This window comes from Terrapene carolina, unplaced genomic scaffold (assembly GCF_002925995.2).
Source record: "Terrapene carolina triunguis isolate 2854851 unplaced genomic scaffold, T_m_triunguis-2.0 Scaffold85, whole genome shotgun sequence".
Classification (NCBI taxonomy): domain Eukaryota; kingdom Metazoa; phylum Chordata; order Testudines; family Emydidae; genus Terrapene; species Terrapene triunguis.
The window spans coordinates 63,439,794-63,466,718 of NW_020664436.1; the positions used below are offsets into that span (position 1 = coordinate 63,439,794).

General features: G+C 40.4%; 1 protein-coding gene across 1 annotated transcript in view; it reads left to right on the forward strand.

Annotated features, from left to right (window-relative positions):
• ROS1 (ROS proto-oncogene 1, receptor tyrosine kinase) overlaps positions 1-26,925 on the forward strand; it is a 90,794-nt gene that overhangs the window by 9,198 nt on the left and 54,671 nt on the right. The window contains exons 6-18 of the mRNA XM_029911077.1: positions 1,242-1,390; positions 2,352-2,490; positions 7,697-7,898; positions 8,682-8,758; positions 13,123-13,245; positions 14,952-15,136; positions 16,372-16,469; positions 17,324-17,835; positions 18,522-18,734; positions 19,424-19,534; positions 20,554-20,735; positions 21,671-21,862; positions 26,714-26,814. Of these exons, the coding sequence (XP_029766937.1) occupies positions 1,242-1,390; positions 2,352-2,490; positions 7,697-7,898; positions 8,682-8,758; positions 13,123-13,245; positions 14,952-15,136; positions 16,372-16,469; positions 17,324-17,835; positions 18,522-18,734; positions 19,424-19,534; positions 20,554-20,735; positions 21,671-21,862; positions 26,714-26,814 (2,284 nt within the window). The remainder of the gene's footprint in view (positions 1-1,241; positions 1,391-2,351; positions 2,491-7,696; positions 7,899-8,681; positions 8,759-13,122; positions 13,246-14,951; positions 15,137-16,371; positions 16,470-17,323; positions 17,836-18,521; positions 18,735-19,423; positions 19,535-20,553; positions 20,736-21,670; positions 21,863-26,713; positions 26,815-26,925) is intronic.

A 26,925-nucleotide genomic window follows, 5' to 3' on the forward strand; every position in this document is an offset into this window, starting at 1 on the left:
CCTAATACGATCAAACCCTGTATCTGACAAGACGGCAGAGAGCAAGTTCCACAACTGGTTGCATTCTTCTGAAAAGTTTTGCTGTTAGCCCTAGAAAGGTAAATCTGAGGGACTAAAAGCGTGAATGCCCCACCTCAGATCTTCCCAGCTGTGATAGGCCATAGGGAGGGAGCCATATTGCGATGGTTCTAAGTTACAGTATAACTCTGGCATACCACAAATGTGCATTGACAAAAGCAGCCTTGATTTTGTTATGGACTAGGGACTTCACTTAAACCAAACCAAACCAAACCAATTAAGAAAGTATTTCCAATTTTGTCACAGATAGTAATTTCATCATGGTTGCGAAATTCTAAGTAGAATGGAACCAACATTTTAAATGGAAGATGTCCTATTCTTTATTCCATGTCTAATTTCTGTAGTGTCTGTTATCTGCAAGTTCATCATTTGACAGGTCATCCAATCATGACCTTCCACATGATCGTTTAAATATTGGTCCCCAATCCAGCAAAGCACTAAACATATGTTTAACTTGCGTAGTTCAGTAGAACACTTCACTGGGACTATGCATGTGCTTAAAATTAAACACATGCTTTAGTGCTTTGCTGGTTTGGGGACCAGTATTTTAAAGCATGTGTTTAACTTTGAGCACCCGAGTAATCCCATTGAAGCATGTACGTGACTGCACATGTGCTTAACTTTAAGCTCATGCGTTAGTGTTTTGATGGAAGGAGTTTCCCTTCAAAGTTTTACCAATCACTGAGTGGAGAAGGATGTGAGGACAGTAAAGAAATGGACAGATCTCCCAAAGCTTCCATTTAAGGGATATAGCTTAACATAATAGGCCAGATTCACCACTAACACAGATGGGTATATCTCCATTGACTTCAGTATAGCTGCACCCACTTACACCAGTGATGAGTTTGGCCAATTAATATTAATGTATCAATTGTCTTATAACATTACTATGGTTCATTCTGTAACTCTTTTCCTGATATGCATGTTTTCCATGTTTTTATCAGCTTCACAACTGCTGAATGTGCCAGGCCCCTGGGGCAAGATGCACTTTACTTTTACCCAATGTACTAGGTGTGTCACCACCAAAGTGTATTCCAGCGTAACATCAATCCTTTAGAGAATGCTGCTGCATTCTCCTACTGCCCAGAAACTGCCACAGAATACCTCAGGGAGAGGATTAATGACTTAAGCCTTGTTTGTGTTTTATTGGTTTCCACACTCAGATTATTTGAACACACCTACAGCACCATTTGCATCTACCATTGGAAGCCACAATGTGACATTGAGATGGAAGTTGGCTAATATCTCTGGGGTGACATATATTATTCAGTGGAAGTACAATCAGCTACCTGGAGACTGGAGGTATGCTGAGGTAAGGGAGGACAAAATAGTTCCCACTTACTTTTTAAATTAATCTTTTAATAAAACAACCTAGTCTAATTTACAATCCAGTCTTGATTCAATTGGAAAGGTGTTCTTCACTTCCTGTCCTCACCTATCCTCTATTATTCTTGTACTCTATAAAACAGTTGCCACATTTCACATTAGAAGTGGCTACATTTGAGTGGTGAATGACATGATTCTTGTGTATAATTTGTTAAGATTGTAAAGCATTTGGGGATTCTTTGTGTATTTTTGTTATGTTGGTGGTGGATTGTTGGGGATGTTTTTTGTTTATTTTTGTTCTTGGATTTATTTGGGTAAAATGACTAGTTAAGTTTAAGTATATTTTGTTAGGTACCCAGAAGCCTGTGGGTGAGTGATAACAATTTAAAATTTACTGATGTTAATATATTTAATATTATACTGTCTTAGCTATTTATTTGCTTAAAATTAGAATATTCTTTAAATTAATTAATTAATTCAGGCTGGAAATTAGAAGGTTTCTAACTATCAGAGAAGTGAGGTTCTGGAGCAATAGGCGTAGTGGGGGCAAACAACCTAACTAGTTTGAAGATGGAGCTTGATAAATTTAGGAGCAGGATTATATGTTGGGTTGCTTGCGGCAGCAGGGGATTTGATCTGACCCAGGAGATCTCTTCCAGGCCTATGTCTTATCTTCCTAATATTCTGTTCCATCCATCCAATATTTGATGAGATTTGGCAGTGGGTTTTAAATAAAGTGTTAAAGGAGGAATCAGTACATAATGTTTAAGGAAAATGAATTATCTAGAACTTGTTCTGCTTTATACAGGTTTCTTGGAATTAGGTCTGTAACATCCTAATATATACATATTGTTTTATGTTGTCATATCAGGCTAGACTGAGATCCTACACGGTAACTCCAGATAGAGGAACAGTGATAATGATTATATGTATGTATTTTGATCTAGGTAGTGTCTGAGTATTCGTACACAGTGAGTAACCTTCAAGCCTTCACAGAATATGTGTTTCGAGTAGTTTGGATCATCACATCTCAGATGCAGCTCTATTCTCCGTCTAGTCCCAGTTACCGGACTCATGCATTTGGAGGTAATTACACTGTTGGTCACAGCTTCAAGGGCAGTGCTAAAAAGTTGACTTTCATAAGAACAGCCATACTGTATCCAGTTTCTGACAATGGCCAGTGTCAGATGCTTCAGAGGGAATGAACAGAACAAGGTAATTTTGAGTGACCCGTCTCCTGTTATCCAATCCCAGCTTCTGGCAGTGGGAGGTTTAGGGACACTCAAAGTATGGGGCTGTGTCCCTGACCATCTTGGCTATTGGCTGTTGATGGACCTATCCTTCATGAACTTATCTAACTCTTATCCAAGTCATACTTTTGGCCCCACAACATCCCATGTGGATGAGTTGTGTGAAGAAGTACTTCCTTTTGTTTGTTTTAAATCTGCTGCCTATTAATTTTCAATAGCAGAAGAAAACGTAGAAATGGCTGACATGTTAAATGCTTTTTTTGTTTCAGTTTTCACTAGAAAGGTTAGCAGTGATTGGACGATAAACATCAATGTAAATAGTGTGGGATCTGAGGCTAAAATAGGGGAAGGGCAAGTTAAGACTTACTTAGACAAATTAGATGTCTTTAAGTTGGCAAAATACATCCTAAAACACTTAAGGAACTGGGTGAGAACCCATGGAGGATGGAAGAGATCCCAGAGGCCTGGAAAAAGGCAAATATACTACCTATCTATAAAAAGGGGAATAAGGACAACCCAGGGATTTATAGATCAGTCATCTTAACTTGGGTACCCAGAAAGAAAATGGAGCAAATAACCAATCAATTTGTAAGTACCTAGAAGATAATAAGGTGATAAATAACAGTCAACATGTATTTGTCAAGAACAAATCATACCAAACCAACCTGATATCCTTCTTTGATAGGGTAACAAGTCTTGTGGATGGGGGAAGCAGTAGATGTGATAAATTTTGATTTTAGAAAGGCTTTTGATACTGTCTCACATGACCTTCTCATAAGCAAACTAGGGAAATACAGCCTAGACGAACCTACTGTGAGGTGGTAAACCACTGGTTGGAAAACTATACTCAGAGAATAGTTATCAAAGGTTCATGGTCAAGCTGGAAGGGCATATCAAGTGGGGTCCCACAGAGATCTGTCCCATAGGTTCTTGAAATAAGGGTGCTGCTGCACCCTCTGGCTTGAAGTGATTTCCATCATATGGAGGGTTTACAGTTTGGTTCAATGTCTCTCAGTACCCCCACTATACAAAATGTTCCAGTACCCCTGATCTGTCCTGGGTCCAGTTCTATTCAATATCTTCATAAATGATTTGGATAATGTCACAGAGAGTACACTTATAAAATTTGCCGATGATACCATGCTGGGAGGGGTTGCAGGCGCTTTGGAGGACAGTATTAAAATTAAAAATGATCTGGACAAACTGCAGAAATGGTCTGAAATAAAGAGGATGAAATTCAATAAGGGCAAATGCAAAGTATTCCACTTAGGAAGGGATAATCAATTGCACAAATACAAAATGGGAAAAGACTTCCTAGGAAGGAGTACTGCAGGAAAGGATCTGGGGGTCATAGTGGATCACAAACAAAATATGAGTCACCAATATAATAGTCTTGCAAAAAAAAAAAAAAAAAGGCAAACATAAATCTGGGATATATTAACAAGAGTGTTGTAAGCAAGTCATGTAAATTAATTCTTCCGGTTGACTCAGAACTGTTAAGCCTCAACTGGAGTACTGTGTCCAGTTCTGGGCACCACATTTCAGGAAAGATATGGACAAATTGGAGAAAGCTCAAAGGAGAGCAACAAAAATGATTAATGGTCTAGAAAACATGATCTATGAGGAAAAATTGAAAGGATTGGGTTTCTTTAGTTTGGAGAAGAGAAGACTGAGGGGGGACATGGTAACAGTCTTCAAGTATGTAAAATATTGTTATAAAGAAGAGAGCAATAAATTGTTCTCCTTATCCACTGAGGACAGGACAAGAAGCAATGGGCTTTAAATTGCAGCAAGAGAGATTTAGGGGAGACATTAGGAAAAACTTCCTAACTATAGGGTGTTTAAGCACTGGAACAAATTACTTAGGGAGGTCGTGGAATCTCCATCATAGGAGTTTTTAAGAAGAAGTTAGGCAAATACTTGTCTGGGATTGTCTAGATTATATTTAGTTCTACCTCGGTGCAGGGGACTGGACTACATGACCTATCGAGGTCCCTTCCAGTTCTATATTTCTATGATTCATGGGTGACCCCCAGTTCTTGTATTATGTGAAGGGATAAATTACATTTCCCTATTCACTTTCTCCACACCATTCATAATTTTGCAGACCCCTTAATCATCTCTGGTTTAAGATAAAGAGTCTCAGTCTTTTTAATCTTTCCTCATATGGATGCTGTTCCATATCCCTAATCAGTTTCTTTGCCCTTCTCTGAACCTCTGCACCAATATTAACATATCTTTTTTGAGACAGAGTGACCAGACCTGCATGCAATATTCAAGGGGTGGGCGTACCATGGATTGATATAGTGGCATTATGATGTTTTCTGTCTTATCTATCCCTTTCAGAAGCATATGTTCATTATATGTTGTAAAATTGCAGACTGCTAGGTAATATTACTACAGACTCTTTAGCTTAATCTGAAAGAGTTTGGGCTGAATTTTCAGTTATGATTCCTACTTAGTCTCCACAAAAAGGCATATGGAAGTGTTTGCTTCTTCAAAATGATGAGGGCAGATTGGATCGTTGGGTGCTCAGTTACCTGATCTGTGTTCATGCAGCTTTTTGAGTGCAAATGCTTTGATGATTATTTTTGTAGACACAACTGATGGCTGAAACTTTTGGCCTTGATGGGCTAGTTTGCATTTCTAAAGTTTGTTCAAGTTAAAATGTATTTAACTGCAGCAATAGAATGGAAAAAGCACGATAATCTTACATTTCTCTGCAGTAGTGAGACAAAGATGACTCATAATCCATTTGTTTGACTCAAAGCGTCACTAATGACCCTCTGAATGGGTTTCCATTTTAAACATTTATTTTCAGGTGTTTACAAAGTTTTAAAAGTACAACAATAAGGTTGAAAGAAAAAGAGGAAAAGCTACGTGAGTAGGAATGGGCTAAACCTATCTGAAAAAATGCAAATCTCTCCATCACACATGTAGCTTTAATCATTGCTTACAACATTCCTTTTTAAATGAAAGGGCTGTGGGCAGAAGAGGGAGTAGATATTGTATGTATATTTTCTAACCTTTAAGAAGTGCTCTTGATCCATTTGTATACCAGTGTAGAGAGTCACATGCTGCTAGTGTGTCTCACCATTTTTGCTGTGCTGTCTCTAGTTTATTTTCCCCTTTATGGTCTGTTAGGTGTAGATGTTAACAACTGCCTCACGGGGGTGAATGCATTGTGCATTCAGAACTATCATATCTCTTACATAATTATATTTCCACTTGTTTGCATGGTGAGCTTCTGTGGCTTGTGACCATTGCAGTGTGAAAGTCATGTGTCTTTGTTCTCAAATGTAATTTTTCAGCCCATCTCTAAATGACTTTTTTTGGGCTTTTGCATTGACAGTGATAGCATTTTTAACACATCTTCTTGCCCTTGTAGGGATACATAGGGAAAATGCCAAGTCTCTTTTACCTCTGAATATTATCATGTATATCCAAGGTGTATATATAGCAAGAAAAAAATCAGTACAAAATATATTGTACCCACCACCAAACAAAATCCACAGTGACTTTTAGGTGAGGTTCAGTGCACCAGGGCAGGAAGAAACTATCAACTTAGTAACATTCTTGCTATGCAAAGAAGCAATATTAGTTTAAGCAAATTTCACAATATTTGCCTGCAGTTTGGCTTTAAGTAACCATTTGACTCAATGGCTACTTTATCAGTTTGTTATAAAACGGAGATAAGAAATGACGCACTAACTGGAGCATTCAGATAGAATCAGCTTCAGGATATGAGCTCTCCTTCAATTGGTGATGTAGAACCTGCTTCACATAGATAGGAAATATGCTTATATATATATGAATAAGACATAGTGAAGGTACACCTTGTTACTTTTTCAACTCACATCTAATTGCATGTTAAATCTCATCCTGTGGTAACACTGGAAGTCACCGGAGGTTTAAAGTTCCCTGTATTTGCAGAAGTCTTCTTCCTAGCATATGCACAACGTGTTTCACGTGGCACATGACCAGGATTCATCACAAAAATTTGGTCCACTGGTTGGATTATTAGCTTCCCTGGCTTGGGCTGGGTACCAACGGGGAGTGTGACATGAATGCTGATCTATGCTCCCCTTTGCAGAAACTGATATTGGTGTTCAGTAGGGGAAAGGAGAAATAGTACTTGTTTTAGGCTTTAGGCTTCAAAGCTCATTGAAATCAATGTGAGTCTTTCCATTCTATTCTCTGGGTTTTGGATAAGGGCAGACCCTTAAGCAACTATAACTAAAGTGTTAGTGCAAACTCTTCGTTTGAGGCATAAAAAGAATCTTTGTTCAAGTTCCTTTTTGTTGCATTCACTTGTATTGCGCTGGTTGTGAACCTGTTATGTAAATCACTAGGTTATATTTAAATTAGACGTGGCTGACCCTCAAAAGATTCAGATGTTTAAGTGGCTAAGTTTCTAAAAGTTTAGATATGAATAGTAATAATGAATTTAGATTTATATAGCGCCTCTCATGCTGAAGGAAATGGGTAAATGCTTTCAGAACTAAAGGCAGCACTTTAGAAAATTAGCCTAAGGTGTAGGCTACATTTTGGAGGTAGGACGACAACCAAATGGGTGCACAGCAGTTTGTACAATGGAGTGGGAGGGGAATTTTGGCTAAGGACATACATGTTCTTACAAAAAGTATCACAGGATCTATAGTAACTAGTCACAGCAGATAGCCCCTTAGTTTTTAAGGTCCCCTCTGAAGCCCCCACACATAAAATTATGTGGTTCTAATTTGTCTACCTCATAATGATGGAAGGATGGGCTGATTTTTGGGATTTTGACCCATGGCTTCAGGTGATGTGGTGACAAAACAATAAAGTCTCACGCAAAATTTTCCTTCTTTGGCTTATGATAAACACTGTGACCCAGGAGTGCATGTATGGCCAAGAGGAATGTGGGATTGATAAACCTATTCATATGTTTTTCCAATTAAACAGAGATGATTTTTCATCCCCCCCTCATCTTCTCCCAGCCATCCCCCAAAAATCACATCTGAAAAACCAAGTCTACAGCCAGTGATTTCTGTCTTTTGCAGTTCCTGTTACAGCTCCTATCATTAAAGATATTCAAAGTTCGGGGCCTGACACCGTGGAAATTAGTTGGTCTCCACCACTTTTCCCCAGTGGATTGATTGTTGGATATAATTTACTGTTAACCAGTGAAAAGCAGGAACTGCGCACAGCATCCAGAGGTCAAAGTTTCCAGTTCTACTCCACCTTTCCAAACACCACTTACAGGTACAAAAGAAAAGGTGATCAGCTGGACAGAGTGTGCCCTTAGTGTCATAAAGCAGGCAGTAGAGTTCCTACAATCCAGAAATCTGTGTGTGTATGTGCGGTGAAGGTGGTTCTGACTGGCAGAACAGAGTGCACATTAACACTGCTTTTGCAGAATCAGTGGGCAAAATTCTCTTCTCAGTTGTGCTGTTGTGAAAATTGGCGTATCTCAATTTAAATCGATGGAGTTGTTTTAGATTTCCTCATGTATAATTGAGATCAGAATTTAGGCAAAAGCAAATCACTTTGGGGAGTGGGGTGACAATCTGATGCAGTGCCAGAATGTGGAATTTTGAATTCAGTAACCTTTATATTTTTATTTTTTCCCCTCGTGGTGCACATTTCTGTTGTGTTCAGAGAATTATAGGGGAGCCCTCTTCTAACTGATTTAGTTAAACTGAAGGGAAATTTACAAACGCTAAACTCCAAATGGCCACGTTCTGCTCTCAAAGGTGACTATAGATCTTCCCTTGAGATGAAACTGAGTTGCCCACATAACTCTGAGGGCAGCATGTAGCTATGTAATTTATTAGATTGTGTTACCTTATCTTGCAAAGCTAGTGAGTTCAACTCCTCATCTGATTATATTTTTATTAGAATTTGTCCCTGAATGACTTTGTTTAAACAGTTTTTTCCACTGAAGGAAAAACATGATAAGCACGTGAGACTCAATTGTTCTACTTCAGAAGGCATTTTTTCAAGCATTTATAACGTTCCGTAAAATCTCTCTTTGATTTACTATAGATTTACCATCGTAGCAGTAAATGAGGTTGGTGGCGGGCCACCCGCAGAAGCTAATATCACTACTCCAGAACCCACAGGTACACACGCAACATATTCCTTATAGTTTCCTGGTAACTGGTAACTAATTCTGATGCACCTCGATTATGGGGTGTACAGCAGACTAGAAAGATAGTTAGACTGTGCACTTTTTGGGGAAGCGACTGTCTTCTACTCTGAGTTTGTACAGCACCTATACAATGGAGCTCTGGTTTTTTTGGTCTCTAGGCACTACCGTAATAAACGTAGTAACAACAACAGGTTGGTTGTTGGGCACAAAAACTCAGGCTGGTACAAGTGACAAAAAGGTGAACCAGTATCAAATGGGTGTGAATGAGACACCCAAGTCAAATATGACGACGATTACTGAAAATCTTATTCGTCATATAAAAAAGTTCTACCAATCCCAAAGGATCGGACACATTACCTCCCAGGTTAATGAATATTCCAGATCTTACCAAAATACATGTTTACAGCTAATTCTTATTAACTAAACTAACATTTATTAAAAAAGAGAGAGAGAGTACAATTCTTGAGGTTCAGATTCATAGCAGAGATGGTGAGCTTTGTAGTTGCAAAGAGTTCTTTCAGAATTAGTTCATAGGTTATAGTGCAATATTTATATTCAGAGTGGTCCAGTCAGAATTGGGATCTCAGCCCTATGGCTTGAGCTTCCCCTGCATGAAGCCTCAAGCAGATTGAGATGACAAAATCAGGCCCCAAGCATCTTATATACAGTTTCAGGCCTCTTGTGACAGTACTTAGGTGAACAATAGGCACTCATGGGGACTTTGAAGTGGACCCATTTCCTAAGCATCACCAGTAATTATCTACACGGATTAACATATGGCAATTGCCAGTTTTCCATCATTCTCAGGTGATTTGCTATACATTTCAAAGAGAGATGAATACTGTACAGCGATATCCTATGTTTACAGTTCATTTAAATGTTAAGGTCTCCTTTTGATCTCTGAATTAACAGAATACAGCATAAACAGGGACTATTTGATTACATTGTTAATCTCTATCATTATATATGTTAACCTCTATCATTATATATGTAAACACACAAAACCACAAATATTATCTACCAATATGTCTTTAAGGGTTGAATTTATCCTGCAGGATACTTAACCGTTTCTGGCCAAGTGTCACAAACAAATTTCATATTAGACTTTCAAGTCAAAAATTCCAGAATGATCTCATGCAAAACAACATCAGATCATATCCTTTTTTTTGCTATTTCTCTTCTTTTGTTCTTTTTTTCCACTAATGGCATTTCATTATACAAAAAACAATACATTATAGCCACCTATCTATATGAGTCTCTTAAGATATTTTACAAATATTAATTTATTCCCAGGGAGAAATATATTAAGATAGAGTTATGGATGGGAATAAAAGCAATGTTACCAAACTGAAAAAACGAAATGCTAGAAACTCAGGAAATTCTCCATGAAGGTTACAACAGTAGCCTTAACTCTGTTCCTAAATCCTCACCCACCTTCCACCTTCTGTGGGTTGGAGACACTGAAGCTATGTCTACCTTAGTGCTTTTTAAACTCATGTTAGTTGATTGCCAATTGACTCAAGTTGTCTAACACACTGGTACATGCTGGACTGGACACTCCACTAATATTTGTTCCAGGGTTAACTGAGCCCTGATCACAAATATATGTGTGTCCTGAAACCAGCATTTGTGGAGTCTCCAGATTTGGATGCACCAATGGTTTGGTTAACTTAAGTAAGTGACAACCAATTAATTTTAATTAAAAAAATCTCTAGTGTAAACAAACCCTCAGTAGCTGCCACATCGGACTTTAGTTTGTCCATTTGCATATCTGAATTCTAACAATATGTATATGATTTGTATGATTATATAACTTGGACCTCCTCGAGCCTATGTCAAATACAGAATGGTTTTTGTTACATAAAGGAAGATCTGAGTACTTAGGAATTGAGCCCCATACATTAAAAAGATTGTGTCTGGCCATTGTGCAGGTATATGGGTATGGGGCAGAAGTATAGGGGTTTAGCTGCCACAAAGATTGCCTTACCCTTCAACACTACCTGAGAGAACTGTGTTCCTTGGGGATGATGTAGCTGACTAGGTCCAGGTTCCAAATATCAGGCCGTGGGAAGAGAGCATTCTTAGAGCTGGGATGCTGGTTATGGAGCTCTTTGCCAGAAGGAATCAGACTGAGTCCAAGCCTGATTGCGTTCAGATCAAAATTCAAAACATGCCGTTTGATACAGCCCACAGAACTGATACTCTTTAAAAATATTATAACAATAATTCTGAAACATGCAAGCAAACCAAACTACAAACCCTGCAATCACAAAGCCATTCTCCTCTGCTCTGGAAGACTGGAGAGAGAAAAACCCTCCATTTTGGACTTTGGGCAATTTTGTGTAGTGCTTACATATAACAGTGATAGTTGCTATATAAACCTCACAGAGAAGGAAATTGCTTCCTCCCTGCTCCCTACACAGAAGCCAGGTGAAATTGCTGTCCCTACGCTTCCCCTTCTCTAATCACTAGGCAACATTTCCTGTACTGGAAGACAGAATTTGCCTGTACATGAAGGCATTGGGCCTGATTTCCCACTGTATTACTCTAGTTTTGAAATGAATGAAATTATACCTGTGTAAAACTAGGGTAACACAGTGGCAAATCAGACCCAAGATCTTTGTTCCTTATTTCACCCACTGCTTCTGATCTAGCTGAAGATCATAGTTCTCATCACAATATTTTCCCCAGCAAGAACCTCATTTCCCTTTCTCTCCCAACTTCCTGTCTCACTCTCGGGGGTTGCTAGGTAAGGTGAGCTCATTTAAATAACACGTGTTATATCACAGATAAATCCAAAGTTGTACATCTAGTAATAAAGAATGTAGGTCATTTTTATAAGATATGGGACTGTATCCTGGAAATCTGTTACTCTGAAAAGGACTTGGGGGCCATGGTAGATAACCAGTTGAACATAAGCTTCCACTGCAGGGTCCAGTCCCCCCTGCTCCATGACTCTTTAATTATTTATCCACAGTAACAGCTTCAACAGGAGAGACTGATGGAACCCCACATCAAAATATCTCATAGCCCAGTGGTTAGGGTTGGTTACAGATCCCTGTTCAAAGCCCTGTTCCTCCTCAGGCAGAGGGGGGACTTGAACAGGGGTCTCCCACATCCCAGGTGAGTACCCTAACCACTGGGCTAAAAGTTATGAGGTGGGTTCTCCCCCTCCCGGCTGTTTTGTGTGAACTCTCCTGAAGGGCCCAATCCAGTAGGTGTGCTCAGAGGGCGTCTTCTGGATTGGGCCTTGCATACGACTTATGTGGCCGAACGCTTTTTGTCCCCTGGTTTGTGAATCACTCTGGAGCTTAGGTGGGAGATAAGTGCCCAGACTCCTAGAGGAAGGCACTCAGGGGCCAAGATGTAGGCACTGAGGGAACTTTTTACTGCAAAAACTTAGGTGCCAAGTGAGTTGAGGCACCTACAGGGTTCAGCAGGACCTTTGTGCATCGCAGTGGTCCTGAGACTGGGACTTGGGTTCCTAAAACAGGGACTGACACCTAACATCTTTTGTGCATCTAGGCTTACGTCCCTCAGGTGTCATTGGAAATCAGTAGACCCTCAGTGGTTTTTGCTAATGGCTAAGAAATTCATTGCAGATTACTGAATTTTGCAAGTTAGTGAGTATGCGAACAGACCAAACTATATGGATAATACATCACCACAAAATGTACTTTTTCCATTTATTTAACAGGTTTAGTTTTAAGAGAGGCAAGTTGGGGGAGGTAATGTCTGTTATTGGACCAGCTTCTGTTGGTGGAAAGGACAAGCTTTTGAGCTTTCCAAAGCTTTCTCAGGTCTGGAGAAGGTGACCAGAATGTACACACTGAATACAAGCTGAGATAGATAGTTAAGTATAAGGGGTTCACACATGCTGTACGAGACCACTTAAAATGAAGTGGGCAGTTAAGGGTTAGCAGGCAATTTTTCCAGACTTGAGGAAAAGCTTTGTGAAGCTCAAAAGCTTGTTCCTTCCACCAACAGAGGTTGATCCAATAAAAGATATTACCTCACTACCTAGTCTCTTTCATATCCTGGGACCCACACAGCTACAACAGCACGGGGTTAGTTTTAGTCAGTGATGATAAGCTGCGTAGCAAGAAAGTATATATTTTGCAAAAGTTGTCTAGCCTTAGTAGTTTTGCATATCATTACAGCACTCAGGAATTATGTTTTTGCTGGATGTGGTGGTGGACAGCCTTGTGTCTGTGGATGTGTGTGGGCATGCAAATAGTATATTGTGGATTAACGATATGCAAGTTAGGAAAATTGCCCTCTGATTTTCATTTCTGTTTTCTAGCTTAATTTTAAAATTGTCTTTTTAATTGTCAGTTAAGGAAAAAGTGAAATGGCTCTTTCTTGCCAGAAACCAATCTCTAAGAAAGAGATCCATGGAATCTTTCTTGGAAGTCGCACAATGCCTTCAGAATGATGTCATACACCACAGTATTACAGGTTAGTTCTTTCTCTTTCTCTCTCCACCATAAATACTGATACAGCTCCCACTACTGCATTATTCAAGTGCCTACCAAACACCAGTGTGAGGTAGGAAGGTTGTCTGAGACACAGTACAGAGTTATCAAAAGAGCCTCTCAAAAGTGACTTGGGCATTTAGGAGCTTAAGTCTCATTGCAAGGCAGTAGAACTAAATCCAAACTCACTTGAGTGCTTTTGAAAATGTTATCTTTGCGAGATTAAGTGGTTTTCCCAAGGTCACTCAAGAGATCTTTGGTGGAACCTTGAACTGAAGTAAGATCTCTTGAATCCCAATCTCATGCCTTATAACTACAAGACCTTCACTCCTCCATGCAGCTACAGTCTCCTCTTTGTAGCTATGTGGGTGATCTCAAACTCTTTTACCCAGCCATTTGAAATGATTTTAGATACAAATCATATGGTATTGAAGGAGTTCAAGGGGCACCAGGAATCTGTCGAATGAAATTGTGGAAAGAGAGGCAAAAAAGAAATCTGGTGGGTGAGATTTAGGGCAATGTGGAGGGAGGTTTGCTATGGGTGGCAAGCTTATTAGGCAGTTGAGGGGTTCAGTGGGGAAGGAGGAATCAGGAGAGAGAGAAATCTCACAATGGTCAGGTGTAGGTACGGCTCAACAGCTGAAGATGTTGTGCCTTTGCAAATGAAATCTCTGAAGTTTCTGATGTTCACTGGGCCATAACCAGAAAGGAAGACAGTAGAGGGGAGTGTGCTCTCAGGGATGTTGACATACTGGGCCAGTTTCACTCCTGGTTTATTCTGGTTTCTGGCAGAATAATATCCTTTAGGGGTGTGTATAGATAGAGGGAGAGAAAAATGGCCGCAATCAACCTTGACCTGGTGGAATACATGAGGGGGCCAGCACCCCCCAGAAATGGTTAGCGCTGCAGGGAAAAGGATGTGGCCAGAAGACCTGGAGAATGTGCTGATTCAGCCCCTCCTGCCTCAGCAGTATATGGCTATGTTGTCACTGCAGGTTAACCAAGAGTTAAGCAATCATGGGTTAGTCCGTGCATGGTAGCGTAACGGTTTAGAGCGCAGCCACATTGTCTATAGCTGCATGCAGCTGAAACACCCTGTGTGTGCACTGGTGCTTTTTCTGGGCATGAGACATTAGATAGGTATCTGGGCTCATATCCTAACAAGGGTGCCTACAGGGCTCCTTAGGATGCTATACCCAGCAGAAATGAAAGCTGCCTCAGGCTACAGTAATCTCCCATCACATGCTGGTGGTGCAGAGACTGGTAGTTCTCTGACGGGGGATGAGCCCCCACCTTGGAGCAGAGTGGATTGTGCTTTGTGTGATGAGATGCAAATTGCGTCTCTGGGCACCAGGTAGGGTGAATTGGTGTCGATTGATCTGTCTACCTACTAATTTGTCTTTCTAGCTAATCTGTTCATTGGTTTTCTGCAGTGCCCACTGTAGTATCAGTTCTAAGGGCCGTTGTGTACAATCGTGCCACTTTCAAGGATTGTGGGAAATATTGTATAGTATGGGAATACATACTAGAATTGGGGGAGAGAAATGTTAATATTTTTTCGGGTCATGTAAGGTTTCAGATTGAGAGCTGCCCACCGCATTCTATGACATTATTTTTTAAAAGTAATGAAAAATCAAAATGTGTTTTTCATATTAACCTTGTGTGTGTGTGTTGTCTTGCTGTTTCTAGGGATTTCTGTGAATATTTACCAGCAGGTTGTCTATTTCTCAGAGGGAAATTCTATCTGGGTGAAAGGAGCTGCCAGCATGTCTGATGTGTCTGACTTAAAGCTCTTTTATGCTGGCCCAGGGAAAATTACATCAATCTCAGCAGACTGGCTTTACCAGCGGATGTACTTTGTCATGAATGAGAAGGTTGGGCTCCGGAGCTTAATTATTTTCTTAATACTTATGAACTACTAATGTGTGCCCTATTTTACATATGGCAATAAAGAGCTCAGGGATTATGGTAGGGATGTATGGCGTACTGTTGACCATTATAATGTTTTTATTTTTAATGTAATAAATTTTTTTGTCAAAGAAATAGGACAAAATAGTAATACCTGCCTCACTGTGGTCTACAGGCGTCTCAGGTCACATTAAAAGTAAACTGACATCCTAGAATTCCAGCTTCTTAGCTAATTTTTATCGTGAAAAAAAGTCATGTCATTTCTGACACTGATTCCACCTGTGGCTTAGGCCTTCGGTGGCAAATCATTTAATCTTTAGATCTCAGTTCCTCATCTGTACAGTGCTTTCTTACTGTACCTTGCAGGGGTGTTGTGAGAATTAGTACGTTAGTTCTAATCATTAGTACTGCATGATTATAATGCAGTTTGAAAGTGATAAGAGATATTTAAGTACTCAATATTTTCTTGTGATAATGAAGGTGTTGGAGGGTCACAGCTGTTTTGTCCTGAGAGAAAAAAATAGATGGCAACCCTGCGTTTAATTCTTCACTCTTGAAACTTTAATGACTTTAGAAGTGAGGTCCTGGTCTGGCTCCTTTGCTCCTCTCATGCATATGAGACAAAGGGGGAGAAAGCTGCTATAAACAGCGATTCCGTGTGCCAGTGCCTTGCCACTCCACTCGCCACTTATTGCCCAGGGTGCTTATCGGTGCAGGATGAGATGTGGCCACAGATGTCTGCACTCGTGTAGCCTTAGGTGAAAACAATGGCTGTAGGAGTCCATTGCAGCTAATGTAAGTTAAAAAAGGTATGAGGCCAAACTGGTCCCAGGCTGTTCGCAGGATCAGCACAAAGGTAGTTGTAAACCACCACCTCCCCTCCCCTGTCAGATTCTGCTCAAAGCATAGCTTGACTGGATCCCAAAATCTGGCCCTTCGTTTTCCTCCAGCTTGAAGACCGTGAGGTAAGTGGATAGTGAACGGACAATTCCTTCATGGTAAGCATTAACGGAAGGCTTGGCACAGTGAGCAAGCCTTGTAATTGAATGACTGGAAATGTAGGTGCTTAGAAGTGCTTGGAAGTGCCTTAGGTTATTGTCTGTCTCTGTTCTCCCCTGTAGGATGCTCAGGTCATGTTGCTGCTCATCAGTAAACATGCTACTGATACATAAGAGCCTTTCTCTTTATTCTGATTCTCTAGGTATGTGTCTGTAATTTAGAGAACTGCACAGGAGCTGAAGATATCACGTCTCCTTCCATTACCTCCCCTAAGAAAATTGTAGCTGATCCATATAATGGGTAAGATTTTTCTCCTTTGATGACTTGGTGTCAGATGGGCTGTTGATCTTTTCGGCAATCGTCTTCACTTGGTTAGCTATCTAGTCGCGAACCTCTTCAGAAACTGCCCCCTACCCCCCGGTTGTACAGACTGCCAAGCTTGCTCCTCTGTTATTCTTCAGCTTGCTCACTCCTCAACACGTTTGATTTGTTTCAGTCAGGGTATGAAGTCTTTCCAATGTGTGAAGTGTTTGGAGGCATTGTATTTTTTTTTAAAAAAGACATTGAATTTGTTCACCAAAACAATTGTTTGAATTTTAAATGTCTGTGTCTAACGTATCTATTATTTCAGTGCTCTTTTCATTATTTTTATCATTATTATTTGATAACTGTTATCACCTAGGAGCTCTAGTTGTGGATCAGGATCTCATTGTGCTAGGCACTGTACAAACACAACAAAAGACAGTCCTGCTCCAATGGGCTTATAATCTAAGTATAAGACAAGAGACAACAGATGGTTACCAACAGAGGAGGGTGAGAGCACAAGGAAACAAGAAGGCAATATTGATCAGCATGATAGGCTCAGCACACCAACTTGACTGTTGTCAAGTTTTGTTAAGTTTTTCTTATATAAATCATGGGCCAAACCCTCAGCCAGTGTAAATCAATGTAGTTTTATTTTACATTGGCTGAGAATTGGGCTCCCTGTATTTAATTTTCATAGGATATAAATAAATATGAACCAAAATAATTTCCCTATATTTTTTTAGAAGGACAGGTGTGTCTCTGAGCCAATAGACCACTAAAATATCAGTGACTCGTCTACACTGTGTTGTATGGTGTAACTACTGTGGGCTGTTTTGTTCCATTGTTAGGTATGTCTTTTATCTGCTGGAGGATGGAATTTATAGGGCAAGCCTCCCAGGCTATCCTGGTCAGGTCCCTGAAGCTTTGCCAATTGTGAGAATCGACGCTCTGCAAGACTTTGTGATAAACTTCCTGTCCAAAAGACTAATTTACTTCAACAAAACTGATCAGTCCTTTGTGTCTGGTTTTCTGGATGGCTCTGAATTTAACATCCTGCGACCTCAAGTTTCATTTAGAGACATAGAGAGCTTTGTTTATGAGAACAATACTTTCATTGTCACAGACGGCAGGGCAGTTTTCCGTGAGGAGTTGTCTCCAACTGGGATCAAAGCCTTTAATGAATTTTTGGTGGATTGCGATTTTACCCAGGCCGATTATTTTGGATACAACAACTTGCTTTCTTATGGTGCGGCAACACAGCCTTATCCTTTGCCAACTCATCCTCAGCTTGTCACAGTGCTGTTCGGATCAGACCAAGCTGTGGTCTGCTGGAGACCACCTCAACCTACTATTGGAACCAGTAAGTTCTATTGTTCCATCCTAAAGGTCCAGTCCATGTTCCAGTGTACTTAATGGAAAGATCTTCCTGATTTTCCTTTCCCTGACGCTGGTGTAAATCAGAAGTGACTCTACTGTAATCTGTGGAGTTACATCAATATGAAACAGGTGTGAGAGAAAAACCGGGCCCAATAATTTACGATAAAGCTGCCAAAATTTTAAGCAAAGATTTACTGCTAAAATAAAGAATACACCTGGACAAATGAATGGAGGCTTAATTGTGTAAGTCACTCAGTCTTTCTGTCTTGCAGAGTTTAAAAAAGGCTGCATCTTAAATCATTGGGTGTAATGACCGCAGTGTTGACTACTGCTATCACAGTACTGTCACACATCTACCGTAAGTCACACATGGTGGCTGCTGGCTGGCAAAGTCTACTATCAGCTCTACCACACACGCAAGTGTGTTTGAACCATGGTGCTAGAAGCACAGCTGGTGCTGTGGAGACTACCTGCCACTCCCGGTTAGGTTGTTGGGAAGGGCATGATGTACTACCATGGCGCCAGGGACTAAAGCAGTACTAGTTTTTAATTTTCTCCCTGGCTAATATCTCTGATATTGGTAGCTTTGAAATGGATCTCTAAAACTGCAGTTTTCCTGGCCTCTATTGAAGTTTCTTGTCCAATAATGTGATTGTCTGCACCGTTCAGGTCCTTCCGCCTGGCAGAACTGGACTTACATTGTGAAGGTATCAGCCCAACGTGGTGCTGATGAAGATCGGATTGTCTCCGATATCAGTGACACTAGGTTTACAATGAAAGGGCTGACTTACTCCACAGAATATCAGGTGTCAGTGAGAGCTCTATCTCCTGCTGGGGAAGGACCCTGGACAGAGTCTTTTAGGGGCACCACTTTAAAAGAAGGTAAGAACTACTTCACTGAGCAGTAAGGAGAAACTTGTCCTGTGCATACTCTCCACCTGTCGAGGCCTAGACCTGAAGAACACCAGGGGTTCAATCCTCTGCTGTGCCTACTCTTCACATAGTGACACGAGCAGCTGGGACCTCTTTTAAAGTGCTTGGGGAACAGTGAAAAGGGTGGCATTTGAAGACCACCAGTGGCAGGTGGCTGAGCATGGGTGCACCATCGGAAACAGTTGAGTATGCCTGTCACCATGTAATGAATGGGAGTGGGTGGCTTACTGGGGAAATGCAAAAGGCCCTCTGCAAGCATGTGTACAATGGCTCTAACCTGTACACTGTTGAAATATTTATTTAAACGTAGCTTACGTAGAATAATACATGTGGAGAGGAAAGGAGGGGCTCATGGTTAAGTCACTGGAGTGAGGCTTGAAAGGTCTGGGATCAGTTCCTGGCTCCACCACAGATTTTGGGCTTTGGGCAAGGCACTTAATCTCTCTGTGCCTCCATTCCCCATCTAAAAATGGGTGTCACATACTTCTTTTTTTGAGCCTTTGTCTCTCTTGCGTATTGAGATTTACTGTTCCTAGGGGCAGAGCCTAGTTCTTACTATGTTTTTGTACAGTGTGCCTCTGATACTGGTTGCTGGAACAGGAAAATTGCATAGTTACAACTTGATCGTTGTTTCTCAGTTGAAGAAGAACCTTATATCTTGGCTGTGGGGGACGATGGACTTTGGAAGCAGCCGTTGGATAGTTTGGGGCCGGGAGTATTCTTCTCTCCTAATATAAGAAATGTCTCAGGTAAATACTGTCCAGGCTGAGTGTTCCTGTAGTGGACCTGTCTGCATTGATCAGAGCTCCCCACAGTGGATGAAAGGAACTGAAAGATGAGAACTTTCATCACATCTGACTAGACTTTGAATGTGCAGTGAAACAGTTTGAACTGAACTGAGTCTTGAGGCAGAAGCTCCTTGCACTCCCTGGGCTAGATTCATCCCTGGTGAAATGCCGTGAACGTGAGTTACACTAGGGATGAATTAAGTTCCCTGGGTGTCTCTCTACAGCTATGTAACCCCCAGTGTTACAAAGTAATGCAGTGCTATTGTAATCAGTAGGGCTACACTCATGAAAATGAGGTCAGTGTAGTAAGGTGATTGCTGTACATAAGATAGATCATGATGACGATCTCCCTAATCAATTGAGTTTTAGAGCTGAGCTGTATCAATCCTTGTACATTGTTCCTGCATTTGTAGCAGGTTTGACCTGTTTCAGTCTTAAGGTATACACAACGCCGTAAGTGTAGACAGAGTACAGACACTGCACGACCCCTAGCATGGGTATAAATAGCAGTGTAGACAGTGAGGCACTGCTTGAGTGAGTAAAGACACACCTGAACCCCACGGTATATACCTTACACAGCTCTCTACATGCCCAAGCACTGCCTTCCCCATCTACACTGCTATTTTCAACAGTGTACTGTCCTGCTGCCTACCCGCTGCCAAAGCTTTTCCACACCATAATGGAAGGCTCTGGCAGCAGAGAAAGGCTCTGGCAGGGGGAGACAGACTTTTCTCTGCCACCATACTTTTCCTCACTGCCTCCTCCTGCCAGAGCTTTTCACTGCCACATCTAGCTACACCACCACACTGTGGATGCATCCTGCCTTTTATGGTGGCATATAGCTACATGTATCTTGCATGCTGCCGCTAATGTAGACAAGGTCTTGGTTGGTTGGATATTTTTAATTGTTCTTGAAAAAATTGTAGTTTTATTGATATATTTGACAAATAGCTGCTAGTATCCTTCTTTCTTGCTTCAAGACATGGACTGGTATAATGACACTCTCTACTGGAGCAACTCAACGGGGGAAGTTCATATGTGGTCACTGACTAGAAGAGCTGGTGCCATTGAGAAGTTTCATATCTCTGACATCAGACAAGCAAGGATAGTGGCCTTTGATTGGTTGGGTCAGTATTTGTACTGGGCTGGCAAAGCAAATACGGTATGTAAGAGTGTTACACTGAGGATGAACTAAAGTAATGAATAACAAAGATCATTAAATAATATTTGGGAAGGTGTTTATTACCTCCTATAACTTGAGCGGCTGTTGACCCTTTACTTTTATAGTAGATCGACTTGTAGCAATTACACCTTTCTTTCCATTGAGATATTTCCTTTTCCAGTTATGAAAGGGCTTGAGGTGAAATGTAATTATTAATTAAAGCCAGGATACTGAACTGCAGGTGCAAAATATACAAATAAAATATACCAACAATAGTTTCATAGCCGTAGTGCTCAGCTAAAGATTGCCAACTGAATCTCCGTTCATGAAGAGATGTACATTTGTATTTATCCTTGTATTATAACCTTGTGTAGCAATTGTAGGTGTTTTGTTAAATATAGGGGTGGATTTTCAGAAGTCATCTCTGATGTAGTACTTTGATATTGTGTGCCTAAATAGCTACAAATGCGCTCTATGCACCCACAAATCAGTTGCTTAGCCATTTCAGTTGTATAAAATGGGTCTGCATTAAAAATGTAGTGCTAAGTTATGCAGTTCTATAAAATTGCACCTGTAATTACTTGAGTGCAAAGTTAGAGGCCCTTCTGAAAATGAGAACCATAGGGCTAGATTCTCCACTACCTTGCATTCTAATTTACAGCTGTGCATAGTGAGTGCAAACTGGATGTGAACTCTTATCCACTCAGAAGGCTGGTGAAACAAGGACGATAAGCGGGATTAGAAGTTTTAGTTTTTGCTTTTGTCACTTAATAGCAGATCCTAAATACTAATTTTGCATAATTCTTTATGTGATACTTTAAACACATGAGACTGAAATCAATAGCTGTGAAATAGTCATATACATGTATTCAGATGCCTGTGGCTGATAACTAATGTGTGAGGAGTTACACTGTTTTCTCCCCGCCCGCCCCCAGATCTACAGAAAATCTCTGTTGGTAGGACACACAGATGTTGTGGTGCATGTTGCATTCCTGGTGAAGGATCTTGTGGTCGATGCAATCAATGGCTATCTGTACTGGGCCACAACTTATTCAGTGGAAAGCACCAGACTGAATGGAGAGCACTACCTTATGTTACAAGAGCAGCCACGGTTTTCTGGTAAACAGGTGACTGATATTTTAAAAGGAGTGTTTTAGTGTCTAGCTGCATAGGATACAGTCAGTATTAGTGCTTGTCACATCAAATATAACAATACGCCTTTCATTTATTATTGGGTGTAACTTGTACTTACACCGTAATGGTTAATTCATACAATTATTACTTTATTGAGTAATCATCATGGAGGTACAAGTTTGAATAACTGTATTTAACAATATTTGTGTTAATTGAGTTTTAAATTTCAGTGACTGCCATTAGAAAGTGACCATTTACCTTCTGCTATCACATAGAATGTGTGCTATTTTGCATTTTGACAGAGCGGTGGTATCTCAAAATAGCCTTGTACAGCAGCAACTGTTGGCAACTATTGACATTTTAATAATGACCACTGTAGATCCTGAAGATCCTCAGCTAGTGTAAATCACCTTGGCTCCATTGAAATCCTGGCCTTGAGTGTTTAAAATGAGATTTAGAGCAAAATATTGTATTACCAGTTTCCTGCTAGTCATTTTGCCATCTCTACCCACATTGTATCCACTGTTTGGCTTTTGTGTCACAGCCAGTAACTAGACTATCACTCACATGAATTTTACCTGTCTGTAAGCAAGAAGATGGACAATGTGTTCTTCAGAGTTTCCCTTCTGTTCCCAAAATAGAATTACTCTAGTGGTCGGTTTTGACTCTTGCAAACAAATTAGTCTTACCATAGCAAGTTGTTACCTAAAAAGTAGATGAAGATCCCGATTCTCCATTGCTTCAAGGCAGCGTTTTACCATTTCCCCAGCTGATGTATCTGGCCATTTGAGGATTCCTTTTGCTTGAAGGGATTGTCAGTTGATACAGAGCCACAGTAGCCATTTCTGTGCCGTCTGAGCGCTGAGGTAGCTGGAGGAAAGGCATTGTGACCTTATGTCCTCGGAAAACCCTGTCTGCAGAAATGGATCCTGGGGGACACTGGCAGTCAGTGCAGCCAGAGGACTGGCCCATGCTCATTAGCCCCAAGATTAGGGGAGTGCAAATTTGGCTCAAAGCTACCTTTCCAACCCCCGTTCTCAGCTGCATTGGGCACTTTTCAGGAGCAGCCCAGGATGTGGGGCAAATCTTTAAATGCACTGTTTTTCCCCATGAAAAGGCTTTGTGAACTAGCAGTCACATTTAGGTCCAGCACCATGAATATTTATCAGCACTTGGCTGAAAGCTGCCTTCTTTCATGACATGTGCTGAGTCACTCCCCTGTTCTCAGAGCTTGGATTAGTCAGAGCCAAATTATCATTGAAGAGCTCAAGAATACCAAAAAAGGCAACCTGCTGTAGCATACATCTTAAATGTTTTCTTTAAAATGTATCCCTTCCCGATACAGCTTTTTCCTTAGGATTATACAAGATATGCTCCCATTTTACACAGATGCTGCTCATTGTCAAAGATCCTTTTTGAACTCCAGATGTTTCCAAATCCACTGATTTCTTCCTGCTGCCTTCATCACAGTTCCTGGAATCCTTAAACTTTTAAAAGTATTTTTCCTCTCCCTAGAGGGTAACCACTAACCAGCTGGGTTTCTAGGATGTAAAACTTAAATACTAGGCAGAACGGGTTTGTCCTTTTAAAGGTGACTAGCAATTCAAAAGTTCAGTTAATCTTATGGGTCTTTTTTGTTACATCCACTCTGTGTGAGAGGTCTCAGCTAGAACATCGAATGGCAAATTCTAATAGTACAATAACCATATTATAATCCTAAATACTGAAGAATTAAGAAGTTTTTGCCACACAGAAAAATAGTTCCATGGTGCAACGGATCAATGGTCCATCCAGTCACCTGCCTTACACCCCACCTTGGATGCTGGCCAGTGCTGACTTCTTTGCTGGAAGATGTCAACTTCTCATGCCCTGTAGTGCGCCTAACTGTATCAGATTTCTCCCTGGTGATCAGCTTCTGCTCTAACGCATAAGGGTTGATAATTTCTACCTTAAAAATAATCTTTTCCTTTTGTTCTGCCCTTATCATCCATTTCTTTGAATTGTTGCAATAGCTCCCCACATCCACTTCAAGCTTCTCATCCTCAATGTCAAGGCCCTTGCCACAACTCTGCAGCTGCCTGCTTAGTTGTTGTTGTCATGTCGCTCTGGTCGCCATTTCTGTGCCTTGGGTGTTACCACAATGCAAACAATATAACAGCTAATAATAATTATTATTGTCCCCTAGCTATTGTAACTGCAGATGGTAAATTTAGTTCTATGAATAACTAATTATTTGCTGAAATTTACTAAGCTTTTTTAAAAACAAAATTAATAGACTATTAAATAGGTCATTGCAAGATCTTCAACAATCCATAACTATTCACCTTTTGAGCTTTAAACTTGAGTCTTGGAGTACATCTCTGATTTGGTATTTCACTGTGCATGGGTGAGATGGCTAACTATTTTATCCAAAACTTAGACGGAGGTCTGGTCTATACTACCCGCCTGAATCGGCGGGTAGAAATCGACCTCTCGGGGATCGATTTATCGCGTCCCGTCGGGACGCGACAATCGATCCCCGAATCGGCGCTCTAACTCCACGAGGGGAGGTGGTAGTAAGCGCCGCCGACAAAAAGCCGCAGAAGTCGATTTTGTCACCGTCCTCACAATGGGGTAAGTCGGCTGTGATACGTCGAATTCAGCTACGCTATTCACGTAGCTGAATTTGCGTATCTTAAATCGACTCCCCCCTGTAGTGTAGATGTAGCCTTAGGTAGCACTTTATAACCCAGACCCACAGGTGGTGTATATTGGCATAGCTCCGTTGACTTCTGACTTACACCGGCTGTGAGGATCTGGCCCAGTATGTTCAAAACGCCATATAAACATTGATTAGTTAATCTTTACAATATGCTTGTGAAATCAGTAAATTATAAAGGAGCAGCAAAGCATGCTGCATGCAGTATGTGCCAGAACCCTGCTGAGTATTGCCTCATGACATATGGTAAATCAAGGGTTATTTCAAGAGGCTAAATTTATGTTGCATCTTATGATATAGGGTTACATTGCAGGATAACAACTATACATCATGTTCAGAGATTAATGTCTGTCACACCATGGAAAAAATCTGTCTATTTTTGTAGCACATGAAAGGGGAGGTGTTAAATTACTGCATGACCCCTGAATATGAATAGTATACATTTTCCTTTGCTTTAATGTAAGTATTAATGAGGGAGATGGACAAGCCTGAATTGGTGGAAGAAGGTAGTTGTGGTAAAGAGAAGGGGAGGGGAAAAGAGGAGCCCAAAATGGCTAAGGAACATAGATGTGGGACTGGGGCGCTCATGGAAGAGCATTCATGTCCCGCCATACAATTTCCATACCCAGATGTGGCCCTCAGGCCCTCAGGCCAAAAAGTTTGCCCACCCCTATCCTATAGGCTGGCTGAAGGGGTTCTTCCAGTAGCTCACTTGTAGGAGACAGGAAGACAAAATTTGATGTAGAACATGTCAGTGAGAGCAGGTAAGAGGAATAATGTATATACTCCTAATCTGACTACACACTCTCTCACACCAAAAATAGTTTTTACAAAGGAAATCTACAAGAGCAATAATTCAAATTTTGATTTTCTGACATGCAATATCAGCAGGAATGTGATGGGAATTGCATAAGAGTATGCAATATGACATTTCTTTTTCTTTTCCTAATGCCAACATCTTTTGTATCTGATTAGTGAAGAGTAAAAGAATGGATGCTCCATTCACATCCATAATTAAATCTTAACTTTAAAAAATGACATAGACCTATTGCTTGACAAGAGAGTAGAGGCTGGGAAATGTCGAGGCAAAATTTCAGAGTGGTGTCAACCTTATCTCTAATTTTGCACTTGCAATTTTGTGTATGCAACAACTTGCAGGCACAATTAGCTGAAGGTTCACATGATAGAATTCAGCTACCTAATTTGTGGATGCAAATCTTATTTTCACTCACAAACCAGGTTAATAGATTCTTATTTCTATCGTTTGTGCACACAGTATTGTACATGCTGTTGACTGCAGGTATGAAATTATATGATTTGTTTGGAACATTTGGTCTAATTTAAAAAAAACAACAACTTATTTTTGTGCAGTGTAGGTGAGAGTAGGGATAAGGGGCAAGAAGAGTCCTCTAATGTTTTCTTCAGATTACTACTAAATACAAATGATGGCATGCTGCTCTAACTGAAATTTAGCTATTTTGAATGTAAAACTTAATTAATTTTTTTCAACTAATTAGCATATCATTTTCCATAAATAGTGAGCTCAGACTCTGTACAAGATGCCCTTCTTTTGATTGCCCAGAAGTGATATAGCTTATGTAAAATCAAATTGTAAAAACACAATTGGAGACTGTGAAATATTACTCTAAAGAGTGACACTGCTTTTCAGATTGGAAACCAACAAAGTGTTTTGGACAGAGGACATTAAAATGCCAGAGGTGTTTATGCAATTTTAGGTATGGAAGGTTCACTAACTAACTGATATACTGCTACACTACTCAGGTGCTACAGGGATGAGCAACATAGCAGATGCTTATAAATATAATTAAACACTTTATATAAAATCCTCAGCTGCTGTGAATTGGTGTCACTCTGCTGACATCAATAGAATTATACTGATTTACACCAGCTGAGGATCTGATCATTTGTTTATTGTTCTCCCTTTTTATATTCTGTCTAATTTAGACTGAAAAATCGTTGTGATAGAGACTTGTCTTTTTTTTTTCTTCTGGTAAAGAGCCATTCTCTCCATGGTGCTGTATAATATAAACAACAATGATGCAACATATCTTTCAGAATTGAAGGGATTTTTTCCATGATGTATTCATTTTGTTCACTTTACTGATTGGATTTTTCTGTCTTGTAGGTAGTTGCTCTAACCTTGGATCTCAGTGATGGCTTCCTGTACTGGCTTGTGCAAGACAGCCTGTGCCTAAATCTGTACAGAATATCACTTTGTGGAGAGAGGTAAGGGTATCTGTGTGTCTCTCTCCTCCCCCCCCTCTAAAATACATTGAACAATCAGAATTCCAGTGCATCCTTCCTTCATGTTGGACTTGTAACATTAGAAAATAAGTG